This window comes from Kogia breviceps, chromosome 16, assembly GCF_026419965.1.
Source record: "Kogia breviceps isolate mKogBre1 chromosome 16, mKogBre1 haplotype 1, whole genome shotgun sequence".
NCBI classification, from domain to species: domain Eukaryota; kingdom Metazoa; phylum Chordata; class Mammalia; order Artiodactyla; family Physeteridae; genus Kogia; species Kogia breviceps.
In genome coordinates, this window is record NC_081325.1 from 1,940,928 (window position 1) to 1,961,550 (window position 20,623).

Genomic DNA, 20,623 nt, shown 5'->3' on the forward strand with positions numbered 1-20,623 from the left:
TGCTGCCACGAGCTGGGAGGTGGGAGAAATAGGAAGAGGTTGGTAAAGGGTTCAAACTTTCAGATAGAAGATGAATAAAGCCTGAGGTCTAATGTAACACATGGTGGCTATACTTGATAACACGGTATCCTATAATTCAAAGCTGCTCAAAGAGTAGAACTTAAATGTTCTCAAAAGAAAGAAAGAGAGAGACAGAAGGAAGGAAGGAAGGAAGGGAGGAGGGAGGGAATGAGGAAGAAAGGAAGGAGATAAAAGATAAATTAAAAGTTTTTACACTTTAGGGGCTTCCCTGGTGGCGCAGTGGTTGGGAGTCCGCCTGCCAATGCAGGGGACACGGGTTCATGCCCTGGTCCGGGAGGATCCCACGTGCCGCAGAGCGGCTGGGCCCGTGAGCCGTGGCCGCTGAGCCTGCACGTCCGGAGCCTGTGCTCCACAATGGAAGAGGCCACAGCAGTCAGAGGCCCAAATACCACAAACAAAAAAAAAAAAAAAAAAAAAAGTTTTTACACTTTAAAAGAAAAAAACCAAACATTAAGTCCATGTCAAAAATCCAAACAAATAGGAAGCAAAATAAATAAAAGCTGAGAGGAAAGGAAAAAGAGGAGCAAATATGCCAATTTCCTTTTTCTTTTTGCCTTTGGTAATCAAGAATCTAAAGATATCATTTACGGCTTCCCTGGTGGCACAGTGGTTAAGAATCCGCCTGCCAATACAGGGGACGCAGGTTTGTGCCCTGGTCTGGGAAGATCCCACATGCCCGGAACGGCTGGGCCCGTGAGCCGTGGCCGCTGAGCCTGCGCGTCCGGACCCTGTGCTCCGCAATGGGAGAGGCCACAACAGTGAGAGGCCCGCGTACCGCAAAAAAAAAAAAAAAAAAAAAAAAAAAAGATGAATGATGATCAAATTTTCACCTTTTAAAGAAATACTGGCTCTGTATAAAGAATACTTTAGGGACTTCCCTGGTGGCACAGTGGTTAAGAATCCGCGTGCCAATGCAACAACTACTGAGCCTGCGCCCCAGAGCCTGCAAGCTACAACTACTGAGCCCATGTGCCACTACCGAAGCCCGCGCACCCAGAGCCCGTGCTCCGCAACAAGAGAAGCCACCACAATGAGAAGCCCGCGCACTCCAATGAAGAGCAGCCCCTACTCATCACAACTAGGGAAAGCCCACGTGCGGCAACGAAAACCCAACACAGCCACAAATGAATTAATTAATGTTTTTGTTTGTTTGTTTTAAAAGAAGTCTGCTGTAGAAATCGGGCAGCTGTCTGCGGCACCGTGACCTCCGGGGGCAGCCAAGAGAAGGTACATAGAACTTTACTGAAGTGCTAAGTTCAAAAAACAAGTGCAAAAAATTTAAGAGCAAAATAGAAAGCAATCAGATGCTTTATTTTAAGAAATACAAAATTTGGGGAATCCCCTGGAGGGTCCAGTGGTTAGGACCGTGCGCTTCCACTGCAGGGGGCACCGGCTGGATCCCTGGTCAGGGAACGAAGATCCCACAAGCTGCACAGCGTGGCCAAAATAAATAAATAGACTTTTTTTAAAAAAAGAAATACAAAATTTTACGGATGAGTAATAGGAAGAACCAGAAAAAGTTATTTAGATAATTAACAGGAAAGAAGATCAGAGACAAACAATAAAGACAGGGATAAAAAGAAACCTAGAAACAGGAATGGGAAGAAGTAAGCTTCTGAGATATATTTAAGCAGCTTGTCACGGTAGGTATCTGACCAATGAATGCGAGTAAATGTTATGTTACGCATAACACCTGTTATGAGTGCTCTTAAAAACAAGTGTTTAAAATGTTCTTGCCAAATACTCAGAATTGAGTATTCCTGAATTCCCGTACCTATCAGCACACACGAATCTTTTTCATCTCTGCCAAGGAACATCCATCTGTAGTCTTCTGACATGCAGTAAGATTCTTAAATAGCCAGCATTTGCCATAATTCTTCTTTCCACCAAATAAAATCTGGATATGTGACTTTATGCCACAACTACATACCAACAATCACCCCACTGGGCTTCTCTTTGCCAGCAGAAGCATGTACTCACTTCTGGCCAAAGTTAACCACCTTCATCACCTCCAACAATACTACTTATGTAGGTAACTTATTTTTAATAAGTTTTTTTCCCTAAGGAAGTTCTCTCAGGAAAGTGAAATGTTTCCTTCTAGCATTTTCAGTCCCAACGGTCTCTAAACCCCTAGCTAGCGACTTAGCGGCAGGCGTGCACGGGGACGCCGACGCGGAGGCGCGCCTCACCTTGCCGCATGAGCATGAGCTGGTGCTCGTGCCGGGCCGCTTCCATCTCCGCCTCCAGCTTCTCTTTGGCTTCTCGGATGTTTCTATCAACCTGCTCGCGCTGCTGCTTCTCCATTTCATCCAGAGCCTTCCATCGAGATGCATACTCAAATTCAAACGTCCCAGGCTGAGCAAAACGCGGCGGCTGTTCTCTTTCCCTAAGTTTACAAGGGAAGACACACAGAAATGTTATGTTTCAAAGGTCAAATGACATGTAAGAACAACAAACACTACCATTCACTGAGCTATTACAATGTTCATGGCACTGTTGACAAGTACCCTCCGTGAAATATATCACGGCAACATTGTCAAGCAGGTTTTAACAAGCCTAAGTTTGAGAAACTGCCCAAAGATGCCCAACTAATTAGTAAGTAAGGGCACCAGGATTCAAACCTAGGCAATCTGATGCTACAATCTATACTCCTCTAATTAACACCTTCAATAAGGCCTTCCTGGTTTTCACTCAACCATTTTATATAAGGCAGTCTGCAACATATGACCCAAATGTCCCTTAAGTTAACTGGCTGAAGTCAGATTTTTCCCTTCTAAAAGTATAACTTTCAGGGATAGTAATACAAGCAGATACAGTTAACTGTTATGTACCGGGTTCACTGGCTACGCCAAAAACTACAGGCCTAATTTACTACAATTGGCTTAATACTTGTTTGCCTTGCTAGACTATAAACTCACTGAGTACATGAAATTTCTGTTAACCACTATAACTAGGTACCTAGCACATATCTAGCACATTGTACACATTTAGTATTTATTTCTTTGAATGAATAAATGACTGAAAAAATTTAAGACCTGTGAATGTACCTGACAGCCAAAGAAATTCTTCAGTTATTCCAAAGTACTGATAAGAACATAATTCTCACTCATCAATAAAAGTACAGATGGCCTGCAATCACCAATTTTAACTTATTTTGGGGTGGGGAGGGGAAGATGGAGGCTGGGACAAAGCTGGGAGATACAGGGAGAGGCTGTCACAGAGGGAAAACGTAGTGACAAGAAACAGCTGTGGGGCTTCCCTGGTGGCGCAGTGGTGAAGAATCCTCCTGCCAATGCAGGGGACATGGGATTGAGCCCGGGTCCGGGAAGACCCCACGTGCCGTGGAGTAACTAAGCTCGTGCGCCACAGCTACTGAGCCTGAGCTCTAGAGCCTGCAAGCCACAACTAGTGAAGCCCGCGTGCCTAGAGCCCGGGCTCTGCAACAAGCGAAGCCACCGCCATGGAAGCCTGCACACCGCAACGGAGAGCAGCCCCCACTCACCGCAACTAGAGAAAGCCCATGTGCAGCAGCAAAGAACCAACACAGCCAAAGATAAGTAACTAAATTTATTTTTTTTTAAAAATAATAGGCACCATATCTGTCATTTAAATCAACTACAAGGAAAAACATTCATCTGCACTATGATCAAAGAATGCTAATTAAAACATGCATAAAATGTCATTTTGAGCCTACACTATCAAATCTTAAAATCATAACATCCATCTTCTGTCAGGACGAAGGAAAACACTTTTATACCTACACCTGTAAGTATAAATTGGAGTAGTACTGAGGGAGAACCATCTGGCAGTATTAACCACAGTTAAATATGCATGCCCTTTGATCTAAGCCATCATACCTCACCTTCTTGGTTCTAAATGGTATTTCTCACTACTTAATGTATTTTATAATCTTTGGTTCATTAATTTTTGTATAGCCCCGCCACTAGAAACGTACGCACTGTGAGGGCAAAAACAGTTCTGAGTTGCACTGGCAGCACCGAGCACAATGCCTAACACAAAGGCGTTCCAATATTTGTTGAACTCATGCATGCAAATATTACAGGTTTTTTGGTTTTTTCTTTTTGGCCACTCCATGCAGCATGTGGGATCTTAGTTCTCCAACCAGAGATGATCAACCCACACCTCCTGCTTTGGAAGCACAGAGTCTTAACCACTGGACCGCCAGGGAAGTCCATTACAGTTTTATTTACTATAATAAATGAGTGACTGGTTAAGAACAATACAACATATTCATACAGGCAACTTATGCAAAAATATCTGAATCACAGAGTGAAAATGGGAAAATAACATATAACATTTTGAAAACAGGATATTTTTCTTTTTCATCTTTAAGAAAAATTCTTATTCTTTGCCAAGTTATTTAACTAGAACCTTCTCCACTCCACCCCTGCCAAAGAGTCTCCTAACTCATAGCACTTCCCTGGTGGTCCAGTGCTTAAGACTCCACCTTGCAGTGCAGGGGACGCCAGTTAGATCCCTGGTCGGGGAACTAGGATACCACATGCCACAACTAGAGAGCCTACGTGCCTCAACTACACAGCCCACACACTCTGGAGCCCACGGGCTCCACACCACAACTATAAAGAAGCCTGTGGGGGCTTCCCTGGTGGCGCAGTGGTTGAGAGTCCGCCTGCCATTGCAGGGGACACGGGTTCGTGCCCCGGTCCGGGAAGATCCCACATGCAGCGGAGCGGCTGGGCCCGTGAGCCATGGCCACTGAGCCTGCGCGTCCAGAGCCTGTGCTCCGCAATGGGAGAGGCCACAACAGTGAGAGGCCCGCCTACCACAAAAAAAAAAAAAAAAAAAAAAAAAAAAAGAAGCCTGTGCACTGCAACGAGACCCCATGTGCCGCTACTAAGACTCAAGCAGCCAAAAATTAAATAAATAAATAAATAATTCAAAAAGTCTCCTAGCTCTTAATTCATAATACACCTGAAGCATACTAAATACAGAAATTTTCAAATCTAAAATTCTTTGTTGGGGCTTCCCCGGTGGTACAGTGGATAAGACTCCATGCTCCCAATGCAGGGGGCCCGGGTTAGAGCCCTGGTCAGGGAACTAGATCCCACATGCGTGCCACAACTAAGAGTTCACATGCCACAACTAAGGAGCACACGTGATGTACTAAGGAGCTGGCGAGCCGCAACTAAGGAGCCCGCCTGCCACAACTAAGGATCCCACATGCTGCAACTAAGGAGCTGCCGAGCCGCAACGAAAAGAGCCCATGAGCCGCAACTAAGGAGCCCACCTGCCACAACCAAGAGCCGGTGCAACCAAATAATAAATAAATATTTTTAAAAATTCATTGTTTCCCCGGCATAAATACTACTGACAGTATCCTCTTACCTACCCCATCCATGCCCCAGTTGTAAAAGTTGAGACTTCAAAGTCAAGTTAACATTTTACCAATATACACAAGAAAACTAGCATTCCATGTAGACCAGCCCACTCTATCAACCAGATTGTATGACTAAACAGCACACCTTATAATCCAACAATACTCGATTACAAATGTGAATAAATACCCTTGAGAGCACATATCTAAATTATCTTTATTAGTAAAATCTTACTTATGATACTGCTGAGTTTTCTGCATTAGCTTCTCTGGCAAGCCATCTTCATCATCAAACTGCTCCATGGGCTCCACAATGACTGGACGAGGGGTCCTGGACAGGTAAAAAGCATTAATAAGAATTAATACAGTATCAAGAATTAACGTCCTCCTAGAAACCTTTTATAGTAACTCCAAGATACATACTTGGAAAATTTCTTTCCTGAGAAAAATGTCTCAAGTCAGTCAAAAACATTGGCTGCACAGACACAGGTGAATGTCCAAGTCAAAAATGAGTGCTTATTTTTAGAGCATGGCGTCTATTCAAGGTGACAGAAAAATACATCAACCGCGAACCTGCGTGAGCACCGCAGTTAACTTTTACAAAGCACGATGCCCAAGAGGGAGTACCCGACTCTCATGCTGTGTGTGTCACCCTCATCCCCCCGTCCCACCCCCTCAAATTCCCACCGCCGCCCACCTGCCAGCCTCCCTCGGTGTCCAACCAGTCTTGTAACGAAAAGTCTTTCTAAAACCCAAAATGAGACCTAAAAGATTATCAACCAAGAAAAAGGGAAAGGGGGGGGTCAGAAGCAACACATTCAAGGAGGAAATGGGGTGGGGCAACAAGAAGAGTGGATGGTGACACATCTGACCTGGAACCCCTCCTTTACTGTTCTCCAAAGGAAGGGAAAGCTCACTGAGGAAAGACAAGAAAAAGAAGTAACTGGAGTAGATGATACACTGATAATATTAAAATTTTCCTTGCTATCAGTCTCTCACCATGCAAACAGACCAAAATCTATTTATACTGTCTTCTGAACAGAGATGCTTCAGAGAGAAAAAAGTCACGGTTAATTTTTGAGGTGTTAACAGAGGAGCTAGAGAGGTGAAAGGGCTTTCGGGGTTCAGAATGCTTCGCTTTACAAATAAATAAAGGTCCAGAGATTAAGAGACTAAATCCTCCACTGTAGGGAAAGGAAAGCTATAAAACGGTTACTTATACAGTTATTCCTGGGCTAATGAGGACATTTTAGAGGGAAAATGAGTTAGAAGCAGATGTGGAATACCTTGGGGTGATCCTCAGATAAAATGCGTGGGAACCCAAAAGAAAAGGGGCTCACAGGCCTCATTCTCCAGGGTGAGACCTCGTGTCCAACATGTAAAAACAGAAACATAATAAAGAGTAAGTAAACACAGCCTCCAAGAGTACACATAACCCAGTGAGGTGTGAGAAAGCAGCCAAGAATTCCTGAACTCACCCAGCCCATAGGAGGATCTAGTACTCTAAGAGGACCCAAAGGGGCCCAGGGACAAAATGAAGAAGATGCACTATATGGACCACTTAACCACTGGAAGCCGTGGCAGAGCCACAAACATTCGAAGAGTAATAGAGCCAGGAAAGAACTACACCTGAACCAAGGCCAACGACGACTGAAACCTGCACCTTCCACTTCAACACCACAAGGCCACCACCACCCTAGAGAAAAATCAGAAGAGACTCAAGAGGAAAATGTACTGGGGCTTCCCCAGTGGCACAGTGGTTAAGAATCCACCTACCAATGCAGTGGACACGGGTTCGAGCCCTTGTCTGGGAAGATCCCACGTGCTACGGAGCAACTAGGCCCTTGCACCGCAACTGCTGAGCCTGTGAGGCACAATTACTGAGCCCGCATGCCACAACTACTGAGCCTGTGCTCTAGAGCCTGTGAGCCACAACTACTGAAGTCCACACGCCTAGAGCCTGTGCTCCACAACAAAAGAAGCCACCACAATGAGAAGCCTGCGCACCACAACGAACAGTTGCCCCCACTCGCCGCAACTAGAGAAAGGCCCGCAGGTAGCAACGAAGACCCAACACAGCCAAAAATAAATAAATAAAATTAAAAAAAATAGTAATGCCAATGTCATAACACTGACATTTTTGTCATTTAGGGAGCTAAAACATAAAAGGAAATAATAGACGTAAATAAATTCAATATGTGATCTTTGACTGCAAAAAATAAGTTATAAAACACATTACTAGGCAATGGGGAAACTATTCAATTAAAATTAAATTTTAATATTCAATATTAAATAAGAATATTGGATAAACATTGTTTCCTAAGTATGACAATTATATTGTGGTTTTACTCATAGAAGATACATGCCAAGTACTGTAATCTGGGGTCAAGTATGTTATCCATTGCTGACTCTTAAATGAATTAGCAAAGAAAAAAAACAAATTTGTAAATACAGTGAAAAAACTATGACAAAATGTTAACAATCAGTGAGTGTAGATAACATTTATATTAACATTAAAGGACTGTTTTAAAAGGAAAATATCTTTCTCTAAACTGAAATTAAAACAGACACTTTGGGCTTCCCTGGTGGCGCAGTGGTTGAGAGTCCGCCTGCCGATTAAGGGGACACGGGTTCGTGCCCCGGTCCGGGAAGATCCCACGTGCCACGGAGCGGCTGGGCCCGTGAGCCGTGGCCGCTGAGCCTGCGCGTCCGGAGCCTGTGCTCCGCAACAGGAGACGCCACAGCAGTGAGAGGCCCACGTATCGTCAAAAAAAAAAAAAAAAAAAAAAAAAACAGACACTTTTTCCTCCTTCTAACTCCAACATCATCTTTAGGGTATCAGTTGGAAAATAGTAAGAACACACCACTATATCTTCATTGAAGTTAACCTGCATGATCTTTAAAAAAAACAAACAAAAAAAGGAAAGGGAAATAACTTTGAAAAGGGAGCACCTATCATTATGCCCCCTCAATTCCTGTGAGCTCCAGGCATGAGCGCCTCTGCTGCTCTAGGGGTGATTCCAATGTTTACAGATGTGGACATACCTTTATTATCATAGATGAAGCTTTATAATTTCCCCTTTTTTCTATTTTTCTGCCTCTTTTGTAATTTCAAAACAGCATAGATATGTAATTTACACATACTTTTGCATACTGTGTGGTAATCATTATATATACTGTGTACAAGGTCATTCAACTAAAACCATGTATAGTATACATTTTATGACAATTTAAAGGTATCTTCAAGAGAAATTTGGATTACACAAGATGTCTACATTGAGAAGCTAAATCCCTATGACGCTACTCCTATAAATCACTTGTATTACCTCAGATATCTGAGATACAGTCAGTCCATCAGTAAATATTTGATTCCCTAACAGGTACCAAGACTGCAGTTGGGGCTAGGGATACAATGATAAACCATCCCTGCAATCTTCTAAGAGACCCACCCCCTCCAAAAAAATGACGAAACAAAAGAACCATTTTAAGACGTAAGAAGAACAAACGATGCTCTCAGAAAGAATAACAGAGGCGCCACTTTAGATAACGCAGTCCAGAAAATCGTCTCCATGAAGTGACCCTTCAGCTGAGACCAACAATTCAAAGAGCAGAGAGAAGAGCATCCTGAGCTCCATGAGAATGTTTAACAACAAAGGACCTGAGCAAGGAGAGCGCACAGAAAGAAGAAACCACTCCACCTGCAGCACAGTATAAGAAGCAAGGGAGACACTTCCCTGGTGGCACAGTGGTTACGAATCCACCTGCCGACGCAGGGAACGTGGGTTGGATCCATGGTCCAGAAGATAAGATCCCACATGCCACAGAGCAACTAGGCCTGTGTGCCACAACTACTAAGCCCACGCGCCTAGAGCCTCTGCTCCGCAAGAAGAGAAGTCACAGCAAAGAGAAGCTCACACACCACAATGAAAAGTAGCCCCTGCTTGCCGCAACTAAAGAAAGCCCGTGCACCGCAACGAAGACCCAATGTAGCCATAAATAAATAAATATACTTAAAAAAAAAAAGAAGCAAGGGATTTGGCATCAGACTAAACTCCACCATTTATTTGCTGTGCAATCTTAAGCAAATTACTTAACATCTCTGGGCCAATTTTCTCACCTGAAAAATGGAACAAATAATAACCAGTGTTGTTCTGGAAATCCATGAAATAGACACATAAAATGTTCAACACCTTGCCCATTCCCTCAAAACTGTTATAAATTATTCTAAAAGCTACCTGTAAGAATTAGTTAAATATTTACCAATGCCTGGCTATGACTTTAGAAAAGAGCAATTAATCAAAGCCTGCAGTGGAAAAAACATACTAACCACACACCTTGCCTACTGTTTCAGTCCTTGCCTTCCTTCACTCTTTAAATAACTATTACAAGCTTACTATGTGGCCAAGAACTATTAGAATACAAATGTTAGGATTATAGTGTTAAGCCAGACAAAGTTCCTGTCCTAGTGGAGCTTATATTCTACCGCAGAGAAAGACATGCAAGTTAACACTAAGTGCTATGAAAAATTATAAATTGGAGAGTAAAGCATCAGGCTATATTAAGATAAAAGTCAGGTTCCCTGAGGAGATAACATCTTAGCAAAATGTGAATAAAATGCAAGAGCAAGACCCATGATGATGTGGAGAGAAAGCATCTCTAAGCAAAGGGAACAAGACCCAAGTCTCTGAGAGAACAAGTTGGCAGAGCTGTACTTCATGCTACATCTGCTATAAAACAGCTTTAGCACAAATGCTTAACTGTCAAAAACAAACTGAAAAATGCTTTACAAATCACCAAACGAAGCTCCTTGGGGCCAGGAAACAATTTTTTTTTTTTACATTGTCTTTGTATCCAATTCCCCAAATCCTAAAATATTTGAACGATCCCAATCAACAGCACAAGTGCCAGAGGTGGGCACAGTATCAGATAAAAGAAATCAATTCAGTAATCAACTAAGGAACTTTTACACCAAATTCAATCTGAAGACTAAGTAAGAATGCACATCCAGAGCTTTCTTGTAGGCAAACTGAAAGGAAAGACATGTTAATACGGCAACAGATTTAATGACCATCATAACTACTTTAAAATATTTTTAAGTAAATGGAGAGATACATCACATTCCTGGATTGGAAAAGGGTGATAGAAGATGTTAATGTTCCCCAGAATGATGTGGGGAACTCAAAGCAATTCCAATCAAAAGCCCAGCAGATTATAAATAGAAACTAACACACCACTGAAAAGCAATTATACTCCAATAAAGATGTTAAAAAAAAAAAAAAAGGCTCAGCAGAATTCTTTTTAATTGACAAGCTGATTTTAAAACCAGTAAGGATATACAAAGAAATGATAATAACCAGAACAATTTTGCAAAAAGAATAAAGTTGGATGATACTATCTGACTTCAAAGCTTAAGATAAGGCAATTAAGAAAGTACCTTACTGGTGTAATAGACACACGGATCAATTAAACAGAAAAAAGAGTACAGATTTTTTTTTCCCAGTTTTTTGATAAAGGTAAAAGGTAACAAAGGGGAAATCATAATCTTTTCAATTAATGGTGCCAGAACACCCAGATATCTATGTTAAATAAATAAATTGTTACATCCCATCATACTCAATACAAATCACAGGTTTAAATAAAAAGCTATAAAATTTCTCAAGAAAACATGAGAAAACTTTGCTACCTGAGGAAAAGCAAAGATATCATACAAGAATTCAAAAAGAACAGAGCATGAAAGAAAATAAATTGATAAACTGGACTTCACAAAATATAAAAACTTCTGCCTGTGAAAAACACTATTTAAAAAATTAGAAAGCAAACCACAGACTGGTAGAAATAGTCTTAATACAGAACTGTACCCAAATTTGTTAATAATTTAAGACAAACAAGTCAATTAAAAAACAGGCAAAAGAGCTTCCTTGGTGGCGCAGTGGTTGAGAGTCCTCCTGCCAATGCATGGGACACGGGTTTGTACCCCGGTCCGGGAAGATCCCACGTGCCACGGAGCGGCTGGGCCCGTGAGCCATGGCTGCTGAGCCTGCACGTCCAGAGCCTGTGCTCTGCAACGGGAGAGGCCACAACAGTGGGAGGCCCGCATACCGCAAAAAAAAAAAAAAAAAGTCAACAGACATTTCACAAAACACATAAAAATAGCCAAAAAGCACATGAAAAGATGCTCATCATTGGTCAGTAGGAAAATAAAATTTAAACCACAATGAGACACCACTACAGTCACTAGACTATCTAAACGGCTGAAAATATAAAGCGCTGGTAACGACATGATCAACTAGAACTCTCTCATTCATTGCTGGCAGGAATGTAAAATGGTACAAACATCTTGGAAAACAGTTTGGCAGTTTCCTATAAAGCTGAACATATGGTCATTTCCTCCTAAGTATTACCCAAGCCACATGAAAGCATAATGTTCTTAAGAAGCTGTGTACACAAATGTTCATAACAGCTTTATTCACAACGGCCAGGAGTTGGAAGCAACTTGAACATCCACCCACAGGTCACCGGACAAAGTTGTAACTCGTCCATAAAAAGGAACAAAATACTGATACAGTGATATGGATGAAATCTCATAAACATGCTAGGCAAAAGAAATCAGACATGAAAGAATACACACTATATAATTTCATTTCTATGAAATACAAGAAAAGACAAAACTAATTGATAATAACAGAGATCAAGAGCCGTCTAGGCAGGGACAAGATGGTCTAGGCAGGGATAAGAGGTGGGGAGTAATGCAAAAGGACACAAAGTAACTTTTGTTGAATGCTGGAAATGTTCTATATCTTGACTGTGGTAGTAGGTTACATGACTACATACATACATTTTTAAAAACTCATTGAGCTCTACATGCAAAACTGGGTGCATTTTAACATATGTAAATTATACTTCAAAAGTTGATTAAAATGTCATTCATTCACTAAATGTAACATTTTGCTTTGCACACAATAGAGGTTCAGTAAGTTGAACAAAAATTGCAATACAAAACATTCCTGAGATTCATGTAGAATGGATCAGTACACTGAAGTTTGAATAAAGTATGACTCCTGACGGTACATAAATATACCCTATTTGTATTCACTGAGTATTTACTCAACACCTACTTACCACATGCCAAGACAACATACAGAATGCACTACAAAGAAAGAAGTGAGAACAGAGAGAAGCCCATGTGTAACTGTACAGAAGAATGACAAGACATTTAAACTCACGTTGTTAGCAAGAATGCCCCATCACCACATCTCTCCAGAGCCTTTCGTGCAGGAGGTTTTGCTGCGAATTCCACAAAGCCTTTTCCCGTAGCTCTACCACGGTCATCCACGACCACCACAGCTTTCTCTACTGGACCAAACTGGGAAAATGCTTGCTCTAGAAGCTCATTGGAGACAACTGGAGAGAGGTTCTTGACACTTAAGGCTGCTCCATGTGTAGCAAAACGAATTCGGAGAGGTCTGCTCTTCAAAATGGTGCCATCCAGCTCTGCTTTTGCAATTTCAGCCAGTGTTCTGGACTCCTTTTTTAGGAAGAAAAAATTCACTTTTAAAAACTACAGTAACAAAAAATTTTAAATTGTGGTTTGTTTCTAGAGAGGAGAGCTGGGCAGCTTTAGAAAATGACTAATAAGGTCATTTTGTTTTTGCGTCATTCAATGACGGTATCACATGCATTTTATTAATATTTTTTAATTTTAAACATTTTAAGTAGAAAGTTCCAACCTCAATGGCGTGTAAAAAGTCACCACTTAAAGACAATCTACTCATAAACAAATTGCCAGCTATTAAATATTCAAAGTAATATCTTTTATAAATCTCCTACATGTATTAAAAGAAACACATAATTACTTTTTGAGACCGATTACCAGTTACTAGAAACTATTACTGAAAATATATTAATTCTCTATACACTCCATGTTTCTGATATTTGTATCTTAATAAACCGTACCACCTCTCCAACGCCAGGCAAATCCCTTTCCATTTTTATTTCCATTTCTCTTTTATATTATCTGTAAGAAAACTACTATCAGGTGTTATTAACCACCTCTTCTGAAGTACTTTCAGGGGCCACACATTTCTCACCATTACAGTGAGAGAAGCAAACACACATTCATGGGCTGTTTAAGAGTTCTCTTCCAAAAAAAGAGTTCTCTCCATTATACAAAAAAGTGCACATACACTTATTATATAAACTAGAAAATACGTTCATTGCTGAAACTACAAGTTAAGAGAACTTCCTTCTTGAAGAATTCAAAGTTGGTACAAAACATAGGCATCTAAAACAACAAACTGGTAAACTTACTACAAGTATGTTCTTTTTGTGCTGTGAAAACTTCCCAGCAAAAACTGAAAGAGGCTTTAAACGCATTTGTGAGAAAAGTACAAATGTACTTTCTTATGAAAAGTCTTAAAGTCACAATAGCTTTTTATTCAATCCCTAAAATGTTCACCACAACAGCTTTAAATTACAGCACTTCAGCAAAAATCTACCTACAGAACTAATTTTACAAAGACAAATGAACCTAAACTTTTTATAGATATTCAAAATGGCCATTTTGTTTATTACTCTTAACTTAGTAACAGTAGTAGTAGTACCAGCAAACATTTCATGAGTATCTAACAAGGGATATGTCCTTTGCAGCTAAGATGTCATGTAATCCAGCAACTCTGAGAGGCAGATTTTAGGAATAGAGTCGAATTAAAATGCTGTCACACATATAACTGGGAATGGGAAGAAAGGTGAGGAAATTTCATGGGGTGATGATAACATCTTGATCTAAAATCATGAAACCATACGCTTAACATTTGTGCATTTCATTATATGTAGATTTCAAATAACTTAAAAAACAATATTGGACTCTAGTTAATGATAAGCATGCTGAAGTGTTTAAGAGTCATCGACTGACTCATGGACAGATGGAGATAAGAGATAAAGAGATATGTGAAAAAAAATACAGCAAAATTTAACTGTAGAATCTAGGTGTTGAGTGTCTGAATGTTCATTTCTATACTCTGAAATTATTCATGATAGTATGTTTGCGGGCAGGGGAATAGAGAGAGCCTGGTGAGGACTTTATAAAACTGTCAAGTGTTTCTAGAGGGCATCTCCTGTTCAGATTCAGTCAGACATAGTGACAATGTCACGTGTCTTCATTTTTTTCCGGGATGAGCAAGAAATCTCCATTTTTATGTTAAATCAAGTACTTTTTTACTGTTGGCAACAAATGCAATTTTTAATACTTTCTGGCCAAATAAAATGTTTATGCTGTCAGGAATTTTCAATGCCACAGTCCATCTTCGAAGTTTATACTTTTTATGGTTTTAAATGGTTCTACATCAGGGTTCCCCAACCTCAGCACTAGTGACATTATGCGCAAGATAATTCTTATTGTGGAGGGCTGTCCCGTGCACTGTAGGATGTTGATGCTACCAGAACCACTCCCCAGTTTGACCACCAAAAATGTCTCCAGACATTGCCAAATGTCCCCTGGGAAGCAAAACCACTCCATTTGAGAACCACTGCTCTAAATGTGTACTAAAGTAACTGTAAAGTCAATTAAAATTATGTATTTGAAATGAACCAAAGATTTCTTTACTTCATAGCTCCTGATAATGACAATAAGATAACTTTTATACATGCCAGCCATTCATTCCTCCCCCCATATATATACATATACACACGTGTGTGTGCACTATCTTTCATTATCCTTACCAACAATCTAATGAAGTGGATTTTGTTACCATCCTCACTTCGCATATGGGGAAACAGGCTTATAAAGGTTCAAGTAACTTGCCCAAGATCACACACAAATGCTTATTTCAATCTATACAAAATTTACAACCTCCATCAATACACCATAAATACAGCCTTCCAGCTGGTATCTCTGCATGACTCTTCATAAAACGTAAAACTACAGGTTCTTAACTGAAAGGAATACAAAAAACAAACAAAAAGAAACTGAAGTGACTACCCCAAGAGGGAGACTGCTTCAACTAGGGTCTAATGATTTCCACTGGCTCCACTTTCACTTTCCAACAGCTCTTGCCAAAGCACACGATCTTTCCTCCCAGTGTTTACTAATGGTGAAAATTCCCCACCGCAAGAGTACTAGTAAGTTAATTAGTATAAGGAAATACACTGATGCAAAATGAAAAAATCCTTGTAGTCATTCAGTAAAGTGCTTACGTAGCCTGCAGTACATTCATACTGTGAAATACAATGCGGTCATTAAAAAGAATCTAGTGCCGTGAAAAGATGTTGAAGATGTTTATATTAAATGAAAAACTCAAAGCACAATACAATGTGTATGGTACAATTTGATTTTTATGGAAAAATTACACAATGTTTAACAGTGATCATCTTTAGTAAATGTACTAAGGTAGGGAAGATCTGCTAATGTGAGAATCGTAATTAAGAGAATGTCCCTGAAATAAAAGATGACTTCAAAGTATACACTGGGCAGGCCCATTACATTCTCTGCTACGTCTCCTCTAATATTTGAGCGATCTGTAAGAAGCACATACCATTTCATAATTAAAGATAAAAAAGCACTAGAGGAGGGTGTTTAGTCCCCAGTGACTGACTAAAAGTAAATTCAGCTGATTTTAATTCTTTAATTACAAGAATGGTTCTCAAACTTTAACAAGTATCAGAAAAACATGGAAGGGTGGTTAAACCCCAAAATTGCTGGGCCCCAACCCCCAATTTTCTGATTCAGTAGATCAAGGGTGGGGCCCTAGAATTTGCTTTTCTAACAAATTTACAGTTAACAATTTCTGAGATGGTTTAGGGTTAGCATTGCTAGCATGAATGGCAGGGAAAATAATTTAAGTGGACTTCTGCTTACACTAGGAAGAGATCTGAAGTTACTGGACGGGAAACAACCACACTTTGTGAATCACTGCTCCAGAAATCTGGTTTACTAAAGCTAAAAGTAGGGGAAAATAAAAGCAGAAACCAAGTTCCAGTCAAACTAATGACGGTTTTAACTACAGTAAACTTGCTTTAAAATGAACTACAACTTTCAGTTAATTTATCCAATCTAAATTGTCAGTAACCATCCAAAACCTAAAAAGCAGCATCTGGGTCTAAAATTCCACAAAATGTGTCCAAAATACACAGTCTTTCTCATCGCTCATGTACCATGGACTCACAATATGGGTTAGAACCTCACCAGTAGCTGCCACTTCAATTCTTTTCCCCACCATTACATACAAGGAATGCTGACCCTACACCATCTCAAAAATGTTGCCTCACCTCGTCAATTAATTGGAAAGCTACAATTAACTAGAAATAAATTAAACATTACTACTGAACAAGTAAAACGAATTCCTAAAAACACAAATCAGATCAAATTATACCACTGTTTTAGAGCCACTACACCACCAGTACACACTACAGCCACCATACGATTACTTATATTCAGATGAGGTACGCACTATGATTTTTCTAAGTAGAAAAGAATACATAATAACTCAGAAATATTTAAAGCTGTGAAATCTACCTGCTAAGCACAGAGTTCAGATTAAACAGTAAAATTATCCATGAAGTAAATCTTATAAACTAAATTCTAATTTCCAACTGACAAATTTTTAACATTCCTACACAAAAATTTAGGGCGATGGAGTCTAGGAGCATATCTCAAAGAAGCAGACAACAGCAGCCCTTCTAACCTCCCCATTTCATAATCCCACAGATAATTTTTTTAAAGAAAAGCGAGGACCTGTATTTTCCAATATAGTAGCCACAAACCGCATGTGGCTATTTAAATTAAGAATAAAAATACAGTGTGTGTAGGGGAAAAAAAATAAAAACGGGGAAACTGAGAAAAAAATAAATTACAAAAATAAATAAATTAATTAATTAAGAATAAATAAAATTTAAAAGTCAACTCCTCGGCCGCAATAGCCACAATGCAAGTGCTGAACACTCACACACAGCCAGTGGCTATTCTACTGGACAGTGCAGACACACTGAGGGAGGAAGAATTTTTAGTAGCTTTCAAATTAGGAAGGAAAAAGATTTTTCCACATCAAAAAAGAAATGTTTACGGGCTTAAGTATAAAGCTTCCAAAACAGGGAAATGCAGCGTTACCATTCTTCCTCCAGAATGTCAACTTCAAAATAGAACAAGATGGTGCCAGAGGCCAAAGACTGTGAAAATGGTAAATAACACCGTTCCAGAAAGTCAACTAAAAGTTGCCTATAAGACGTTATTGTGGAAGCCTAAAAGCCTAACTTCCTTTAAGATAAGTTTTGGAATTACGTTAAAAATAATTTTAGCAAGTGAAAGGCTGTTTGTCTAATGTCCAAAGGATAATTAAACATAATTTCATGTTCAAAATGCCAATTATTAAGCTTAAATTTTAAGAAAATGTCTAACCCTTCTCTTGAAGCCATTCAGATCTTCAAATGTTCTCCCTAATACTAGTGTCACTGAATTATAACCAGTTTTCTCTACATATTAAAATTTTGCCTTTGTCTACTCACGGAGAGAACTCGATTTTGAAAGTTTAAGTTCCAAAAAGAAAGCTTCGGGAAACTGCAATGAACATAAAATTTGAGGATCAAACTAGAAAGACAAAAGACACAAAACCCACTTATTTACATAAAACGGCCTCCCTCTAAGAAAGATATTCTGTTGGGGAAAAAAAAATCCATCTGAACACCAATTACATTAATGCTGTATAAGTAACACTGTGACCACAAAGCACACAGAAAAACCTAATAAAGTAGCTCTTTTGTGCTGTAAGTGTAAACTCTCACTGCTCAAATTTCTTTTACAGATAATTAGGAAGGCACAGTTTATGCATGATGTCGGAAAACCTATTAAGGTTCAGACTGAAATGGGGTAAAATACGAGCTACTCTAGTATCACAATGTATAAGCGAGACATAAAATAGCAGTAAGTCCTCGTGGGAAGCACCCTCACACGAGGCACGCGCGGAGGAGAGGGGAGGAGAGGCGAGGAAAGAGGAGACGAGAGGAGGAGAAGGGAGAGGAGGCAAAAGGAGGAGAGGCGAGGGGAGGGGAGGGGAGGAGAGGGGGGAAGGGAGGAGGGGGAAGGGAGGAGGGGGAGGGGAGGAGGGGGAGGGGAGGAGGCGGGAGGGGAGGGAAGGAGAGGAGAGGGGGGAGGGGAGGGGAGGAGAAGGGGGAGGGGAGACCTCTCAACCCCCGCGGCCCCGCGCCCCGCCCCCGGCTGCCCCTCACCAGGCGGATGAAGCCGAATCCGCGGTCGCGGTTGATGAACACCTCGCTGGGCTCGCCGTAGCGCTCGAACAGCCGCTTGAAATCATCCTCGGTGATGTCCGTGGGCAGGTTCCCCACGAAGAGGCGGCAGCGCTGCGTGTACGTCTTCTCGCCCGGCTTAAGGAAGCTCTTGATGTCGATGGTGAAGCCGCCCTCCTCGGCCGGCCGGTCCTCGGCGGGCACGGCGGGCGCGGGCGGCTCGCCGGGAAGGGCGAGCGCCATGGCCGCCGGCTCGCCCTCGCCGGCCGCCGACTCTAGAGCGCGGAGGCGCGCCGGGTTCTTCTCGATGCGCACTTGCTTCAGATTTCCTCTCAGCATCATCTCAGCGCGTGCCTCCCCGGACCCGGCCTAGAGCTCGACCTGCGTGTCGATGTCCGTGCACGGAACCGGGGTCGGGAAGGACGCGCGCGGGGACGCCGCCAGCCCACAACCCGCAGCCCGCACTCACGCCCCGACCGCTCGCCCAAGATGGCGCCGCCACAACCGCGGTGGGAGGGAGAGACGCCGCACAAGCCCCGCCCCTCCGCCGAAGCCGCGTCGGGCCCAAGGCGCCTGCGTACTGCTGCGCCCACGGCGCCCTCGTGGCGCGCGCATGCGCACGGCTGCACGCGTCCCTGTTTGCAGCCTTACCAGGGCTGAGAGGAAGGCAGATCCCTAGCACCGTAGGTAACAGTGATGTTGGAAGTTGCAGCAGTGTGTGAAAACGCAGTGATTCGGGAAATATCCACATTCTCTTAGATGCCCAGCTCAATTTTCAATGACAGCAGAAAGTGAAAACTTGAAGATTTTATACATAGCATTGAATAACGAGGTATTTCCCAGTAATTGAAACAAGTAAACACATTTCTGCCCTTTTCAAGAGCAAGCTTTTATTATATTTCCTAACGAAAAATCCAATTCTATAAAATAATTGTGATGTTGATTATTCACCTCAGAGAAGGACTCCGTGAACACCTATGGACCACACCCTAGGACAGGGTCATCAAACGTTTTCTGCAACGCGCCAGATGGCAAATATCTTAAGATCTTCAAGCCATAATCTGGGTCGGCCAAACTAGTCACTTCTGCCCAGTACCGCTCCTGGCACGTGGTAGGTCTTCATTGGGTATTAAAAAGAAATGAATTCACAGTCACTTTACAAAACGTTCAGCAGTTTCTCGTGAACTTAAACAAATGCTTACTTTAAAACAGCAGTCCGTCTCCTAGTCATCCAACTGAAATGAAAACGTGTTCACACAAAAACCTGTATGAAAATGTTCATAAGGCTTTATCTGTAATCAACGAAAACCGGAAACAACCCAAATGTCCAACTGGTGGATAGACTAACAGTGGTACATTCATATAATAGAATATATTCAGCAGTAAAAAGGACTAAACTCCTGATAGACGCAATAATGTGACTCAAAGGCTACATACCGAATATATGACATTCTGGAAAACTAGCTACAGAACACAGATCAGTGGTTGCCAGGAGCTGGGAGGTACGGACGGGTTGACTAAGTAGAGATACAGAGAAATTTTGGGGAAGATAAAAGTACATCTTGGGGGGCTTCCCTGGTGGCGCAGTGGTTGGGAGTCCGCCCGCAGATGCAGGGGACGCGGGTTCGTGCCCCGGTCCGGGAAGATCCCAGGTGCCGCGGAGCGGCTGGGCCCGTGAGCCGTGGCCGCTGCGCCTGCGCGTCCGGAGCCTGTGCTCCGCAACGGCAGAGGCCACAGCAGTGAGAGGCCCGAGTACCGAAAAAAAAAAAAATACACCTTGGGCCGCAAAAAAAAAAAAAAAATACACCTTGGGACTTCCCTGGCAGACCAGTGCTTAGGACTCCACGCTTTCATTGCCGTGGCCCCGGGTTCAATTCCTGGTTGGGGAACTGAGATCCTTCCCCCCCCACCCCAGCCTCACTCACAGCTGATATTGTCAAACTTATTAATTTC

The 20,623-nt window shown here is 41.7% G+C and overlaps 1 protein-coding gene across 1 annotated transcript in view; it reads right to left on the minus strand.

The window, feature by feature from the left end:
• Window positions 1-19,176, minus strand: part of PSPC1 (paraspeckle component 1) — a 56,693-nt gene extending 37,517 nt beyond the window's left edge. The window contains exons 1-4 of the mRNA XM_059041478.2: window positions 18,653-19,176; window positions 12,661-12,962; window positions 5,673-5,768; window positions 2,271-2,467 (exon numbers count right to left, since the gene is read on the minus strand). Coding sequence (XP_058897461.1) covers window positions 2,271-2,467; window positions 5,673-5,768; window positions 12,661-12,962; window positions 18,653-19,012 — 955 coding nt within the window. The 5' untranslated portion in view covers window positions 19,013-19,176. The remainder of the gene's footprint in view (window positions 1-2,270; window positions 2,468-5,672; window positions 5,769-12,660; window positions 12,963-18,652) is intronic.
• Between the last annotated feature and the right edge of the window lie 1,447 nt (window positions 19,177-20,623).